This window comes from Seriola lalandi, unplaced genomic scaffold, assembly GCF_002814215.2.
Source record: "Seriola lalandi dorsalis isolate HSWRI2012SDOR001 ecotype SW California unplaced genomic scaffold, Sedor1 jcf7180002054575, whole genome shotgun sequence".
In the NCBI taxonomy this organism is placed as follows: domain Eukaryota; kingdom Metazoa; phylum Chordata; class Actinopteri; order Carangiformes; family Carangidae; genus Seriola; species Seriola lalandi.
In genome coordinates this window covers 376,167-382,903 of record NW_019525128.1, presented here as the reverse complement: position 1 = coordinate 382,903, position 6,737 = coordinate 376,167, and the positions used below count along the sequence as shown (strand labels likewise).

At 37.5% G+C, this 6,737-nt stretch overlaps 1 protein-coding gene across 1 annotated transcript; it reads right to left on the bottom strand.

Moving 5' to 3' along the window:
- Positions 1-3,717: 3,717 nt before the first annotated feature.
- LOC111663381 (olfactory receptor 6N1-like) lies at positions 3,718-4,653 on the bottom strand. The gene has a single exon (XM_023417548.2). The coding sequence runs from the start codon at positions 4,651-4,653 to the stop codon at positions 3,718-3,720; it is 936 nt and encodes a 311-aa protein (XP_023273316.2).
- Between the last annotated feature and the right edge of the window lie 2,084 nt (positions 4,654-6,737).

The following is a 6,737-nucleotide window of genomic DNA, read 5'->3' as shown; positions in this document are numbered from 1 at the left end:
GTCTCAAATCTTTCAAATTTACATTTTCCATTTGGGAAGAAAAGGGCTTTAGCATACTGTTATATGTCAGTTTCTTTGGATTCTTTGGGTGCATCAATTGTCCTTGCTCCTTTGTGTTTCCTCATTTGTTTACCTTCACGAATCCACCCCAACTAATCTTTTCTAGTTTTTTTTCAGCCATTTTGATGTGTTTTGCATAAGATCTTTTCCGCTTTGGTCTCATGATCATTCCCATTGATGCCCATCTTATTTAGTTTTTTTACGCAGTGAATGTTTTTTTGATTGTTTTGCAGTTGTACCTTTATTTTCCCAACAGAAGCGTCTTCCTGCTATCTGATCTCCATATATTGGGATGTAGCCAGCAAGAGTGTCATCATCCATCAAGTCACTGAGTGAGGGATCAATCTGTAAAGAAAAAAGTCATTATTACGACTCAACGAAACTGATAACACCTGAAAACACCCGCGACATACTTCTACCACACGTGTACTCACGCGCCTCATCAGTCACTGAGTCGCTAAAACTGGTAAGGATGGGAACAATAATAAAACGCTTTACGAATGTTTAGGAAGTGAGAGCATCATGGTCACGCCCCACTCAGTCTCACAACAACCAGTTGAAGTTTAAGTTCATCGCTTATTTCACTTGTTTTCCCTGTTGTTGCAATAAACATTATGAAACTTGCTTTGTTTTCCTTACCATGAGAAGGTAGCCTACCAGAGTGCATTCTGGGGCTGGCTACCGCGGTGAAGTTAGTTTTAGAGTAGATTCGACAACCATTCACTCCGGATCCTACCACATTTCACCTGGTGTTGATGGTAAGCTGCTTCTCCACTGGTCCAAAAACCTGAAAAGACCCTCTAATATCGGGCTTTTGTCAGCAATGGAAAAGGGTACAATTGGCATTCACCTCACCTGCCCAGCAGGGTGCTGTTCAACAAGACACACGGCAACTACACCGCGCTCAGGGAAGACAGAGTGAGCTTGACCCTGAGATAAGTTTCAGAAAAAAACAATTACTGATCTAAGTGTTTCACACTGATACTGACTGCTCCAACTGGTGGACGAGAGTCTGCTCGGCAGCTAACAGCTCACTCTCTCTCCCTTGTATCTGTATGTGTGCTCTGTGACAGTCAGTTGTGTGTAGCCTCAGTCCCAACAGAAAGGCAAACTCAGCTGGCAGTGTAAGGTATTAGTAAGTAAGTATCCGTGGTTAAAAATATCCAACCTGAAGTAACTTTACTGCAGATGGCTGGCTGGCTCACTAGCTAAATTAGCTGACTCATGACAGCAACGAAGTTGGACGGCCCTTACAAGCAAGGTAATGCATGTTTTACAATGAATGGGCAACAGAAACTAAACTTCCATGTTCTTGTTCCATGCATGAATTCACAACAGCGGGGTGTCTGTGTTTTGAACCATAGTGATACCTGTTCATTGTAAAAGGATGCAGGTTCACCTCTAGTTGTGAATTTGCGTCCATTTCAAGTGATTTTGGGATTTTCTGAGTTTTGTTTATCAGTTTTGTATCAAGCATTTGTAAGTCAGTTTGCTTTCATTACGTTTCAGGTTTTTCCTTTAACAAGTCACCATCTTCTATCATGGCAATAAAGGAAACCATTCATATTATTTATGAAAGCAGCTGTGTAACGATTAGTAGAGGAACTAATGCCTTCAAAAGCTGCAATATCTCCACCCGAGGTAGAACAAAGTGCAACTATGTTTTTCATATGTGTCGTTTATGAAATCAATGGTTGTATAAAAATATTTTAATGCGAAGGTAGTTTATTTAGATGATATTTGGATCCTCCCCAAAACTGAAAATAATGAACATTTTGGATTCTACAAAAGGGGTCTGCAGCGTCTGCAATTTCATATATATCTCTAGGAATAATGGTCAGATATGCAAAGGGAAAGAACGATCATAGTTGTGGTAAAAGGAAGCAACTGTAGCCAGGTTTCCATTGCAGTTTTGCACAAAATAGAAACAATTTTTTTTTTTTAAGTCGACACAACACAATTATGAACGGTCTGTGTTTCCATTGAATGATGTTATGCAAATAAAGCTGCAATCGCAACATCATTCCAATGAAAGTCTGCTTCCTCCTTGGAAATTGCTCCCTAAACAAGACTGGAATGCAAAGACAGTGTTTCCATTTCAATTTTGCGAAATATTGCTTTCTCCAAGAGTCTGAAAAATCACGTCATGCGAGCTTATACATCTTTTTCCAACATTTTTGAGTTTTATTCGAAATTCACGTGTTTCCTTTCTCATTTTTAACTTTGCATTTTCAAATTACACATTAAGCAGATTAAAGGAAACACACCTACTGACTGTTGGTTTGAAACAGGAAACAGACAGCAGTGTCCTCTCAGCCTTTCACCACCACAACCTCCTGATTCGGACTCTGTCACTCTATAGCATAGCCTCATAGCTACAACTAAACCATCACTATTAATCAAACAGCAAAATTAAAATGTTTACATACTATAGATCTCGTATTTTAATCTGTATTTCTCATATCAGATTATCATTGTTTTTATTATATCCTCTATTATATTTATTCTGTCATTTTGATATGGATTATCACAAAACAGCATCTTTAGATTTTCTCATGCATTGCATTTAGGCACAATGGTTATGGGTAACATACTGAAGTACACTTTGTATGGTTTATCAACTTTGATAAATTTGTTCTGTGTGATGCTACATTTCCCTGAAATGGATAAAATGTTTAATCTTATGTTAATTCATTGAACAATAATAATAATAATCCAATAACCTACACTAACACTATTTTGCATTGAGAGTACTTTTGATTAGAGTTTGATCAGAGTTGTTGGTGCTGATGAGAAGGATGAGCAGTTTCATACATCTACATATGCACTTCAGTATAGTAATGTAGGGATCAGGAATACCTGTAGGCCCATGTAGTTGGATAATCTATCTGATGTGTGAAAGGAATCTGAACTCTCTCTCAACGTGTAGTATTATTATCCTCTGAGAGCATTTCATTTTGATTAGAGTCAAAGCAGCTAACTTTTGCCATTGAGATACTGTCTTAGTTACTTGTGTGACATATGCTGCTCGGTCATTACAAATAAGAAAATACAACATCTTTATTGAGAGGTAATTCAAATATTACAACAGCACAAGAAGCAGGCTGAAGATGCAGGAACATTCAAAAACATTTCAGATTAAGTAATTGATGAATGCACAAAATTGAAATTGAAGAAATTACATTCAGTTTTTCTACACACTGATATAATTATTTTTGTGACATGATATTATCCTCAGCCAAATACTGTACATGATTTGTATATTTTAAAAATATCTGTGTAGAAATAAGCAGTTATAAAAGGTCTTGTTGAGGTAGTGTAGAGTAGCATCCAGTGATGTGTAATGTCATTTTATGTAATTTATAAAATATAAGATATACAGAAAACATAAATAAATACTTATAATGGTAATTTCATATAAAATACATTCACGTTTCTTAGTTTGACAGAAAATGTAGCACAGTTTCTAAAACTGTAAAGTTTAACCATCAGTAATGGGGATGTTATGTTACTATAGTTACAGAGGCAAACAGGTTTGATAGTTCAGTTAATTTATTTTATTTTTTACATTATATCAAAATGCACAGACCTGCATTAGAATACTTAAAGGTCTGATCAAATTAAAGCCAATAAATAAATCTGTTAGATAGATTTATATTAATCGCCTACATTTGACATCAGATTTCTACCTATGACACGGATTTTGGACAGATTAAGTCCATACATTACAGGGTTGAAGAGCGGCTGGCATGTGAGCCAGTACAATGATAAGAATATACGCAGCATACTGGGGACACTCTTCATATTAAACCTGCTCTGTATTAATTCAAAACTAGCCCCAACAGAAAAGTTGAATATGGAAGCAAGGTGAGGTGTGCAGGTGCTGACAGCTTTTTGTCTGGTCTGTTTAGAACCGGAAAAACAAACATTAAGAATCTTCATGTATGTGAACATGATAAAAATGAACGCACCAAAGATTGTACCAAAAGAGGCAATGAGCCCATAAATATTTGTTACTTGAGCATCTGAGCATGCAAGTTTAACAATAGAGTGGCCATCACAGTAAACTTTGTAAATGGTGTTTCCACACAGCTGTGAATGCGCATTCCAATATATTATGACAATACATGCAAGCAAAGGATATAACCATGTTACAGCAATTAGTGTGGCGATCTTGTTAAATGTCATTCGTGCGTTATAATGTAGAGGACAACAGATAGCGAGGTATCTGTCATAAGACATGACGGCTAAGTTTAAATATTCTACAGCTCCATAGGTGTGTACACAATAAATCTGCAGCAAACAAACTGAAGCAGAAACAGTGTGAATGTCAGAGAGGATCTGAACCAGCAGGGATGGAAACAACCCTGTGCTACCATACAGTTCATTTACAAACAGGCTGCACAGAAACAGGTACATGGGTTCATGTAAGCTTCTGTTCAGACAGATCACCACAATCAGCACAACATTTAAACCAACAATAAAAATGTATAAAAACAGGACAATCATGAAATACAAGTACTTCAAATTTCCAGTGTCATAATAGGCAGCAAGTGTGAAATATGAAACCTGTGAAGAGTTCATCATGGACATCTGGCTCACAAGTTTGCATTGGGGGATTTTGGTAGATTTGTAGAAATCAAACTAATATAAGTGTCATATTTACACTTTTTTAGACCCACTGCATTAACACACACACAGTATTATGTCTTCTTACAGTACAGAAATTGGGCCTCAGAAACAGAAGTGACAAATTCTCCAAACTTACCATTCCCTTATTTAGAGTCAACGTAATGTTTAAACACAGTTTATGACATTGTGTGAGTTTTAACATTAATATGAAATCCTGCTGCAGTCATACTGTGACCTTCTCCTAACTTAGAGTTTATCATGATCCTTCTAACAGTTCATAACAATTCTACTGTGCACACAAAACAATGATTGTGCTACCTTTTGTTATACATTTGTAAAAATCTAACTAGATTCAATACTGTCTTGTTTGGCACAAATTTCTATTTAAACATAAAGCACACATGAACAAAAATAGTGTAGTAATCATAAATAAATTCATTACGGAAATAGTTGTAAAAAACATTCCTAAATGGACCATTTTCTTTTGAAAAGTCACTGCAGTGTTTTGCTTACAAGTTTGTAAAATGATGTGAGCATTCACCTGATATCCTGCTCTAGTCTGCGGTAAGCAAGTCACTCGTAACTGAACTGAAACTCTGCTTTCACTTCTCTTAAGCTTTTAAAGACAGAGGACACTCACAGCTGATGTGTGACCTCATTATGAAAGGAACTCATGCTTAATTGATGTCAGCAAAATAGAACAACTTTGTTCACTTGTTGTTTGCAAAGGCTAACCTTAACCCCAACCCCAACTCTTACAGTAACCAAAAACCACTTTAGGAACCACATAATTGGAGTACCCCAAAAGATTCTGTTTTGGTCAACTTGCGTTCATTTCATCCATCTATTTATGTAATCATTCATATCCATTTATCCCAGACCATAGGAACCATAGGAAATGTAAAGTAATCGTTTAACCAAACATACATGTCTGTGCTTGAGGACCCATGCAGATGTGGGGAACACTGGAGATGAGACTGGATGGTGACTGATGGGAAGATCTAGCAGATGACCATGGAAGCATGGTGACAGGAAAATGTTGACCTCTGGGAAAGAATGTGAAAGGGTGTGGAGACTGTTTGTGTAGACTTAAGCATTTCTTCTGGAAGAAGGGTCTCACAAGCAGTTGCTTTGGAAAGGTACCCTCACAGCTGTATGAGTTTAGAGCTAATGGCCGACTTATAGGACTGACTATTTTTATTACTATTGACAAAGGAATATCTACATCTACAGTCCCTTAATATGGGAGTATTTGGAAAAATGCAAAGGGTCTCAAATTAAATTTAACAAGGATGTAGTGGTTAGGTCCATACACCTGGTGAGGCAGGTAGAAAAGCTGGAACAGGTGTCTAACCAGTATCCAGAACTTCCTCATATGTAAACACAAGGTGCAATGGTGAAAAAATTCCTATGAAACCCCCCAATGAAAGATGGTTCACTAGCAAAGAGAGAAGGCCTTCAGTGTCCAAACCATTAGAGGCAAAGCAGAAAGGGAAATGAGACCAGGAAAGTAAACGGGTCAGTTCGTGTAGACTGTAAGGAACAGGGCTGAGGGGCTTTAATTTGGTCTCATAAGAGCAAGGTCAAGTAAAGTGGTTACAATATGGTGAACCATATTGTTAGTGAGTGAAAGTGAGAGTGGGAGTGAAAGTAGTGGGAGTGAAAGTTTACATTTCTGAGGGGATTTCAGCTTCCCTCTGTCTTTATCAGGACCTTAGCCAGTACAGACACTTCGCTTCCTGTCCCTCAAACACCAACAGCAGAGGGTGTACAAAGACAGTGAGTAAAACTCACCTAGACTCACTCACTGACAAAGAGACTGTTTACAACTGGACCCTTTGTTCCAGAACCAGCGGGTTCTTCTCCTCAGCTGTCACCCTGCTCCACGCTGCAACACTTGTCTGTACCACTGTGATTATATCAGAGCCACAGTTTATACATGTTGATACTGCTGATTCAGAATAATGAATATTCATACCAGTTACACCACTGCCTATATTGGTTATGTATTTCACAGTATATCCATATTTGTACTACTCTCTAGT

Coding starts and splice junctions, on each gene's coding strand:
- LOC111663381 (XM_023417548.2), bottom strand. CDS start 4,653: ATGTCCATGATGAACTCTTCACAGGTTTCATATTTCACACTTGCTGCC.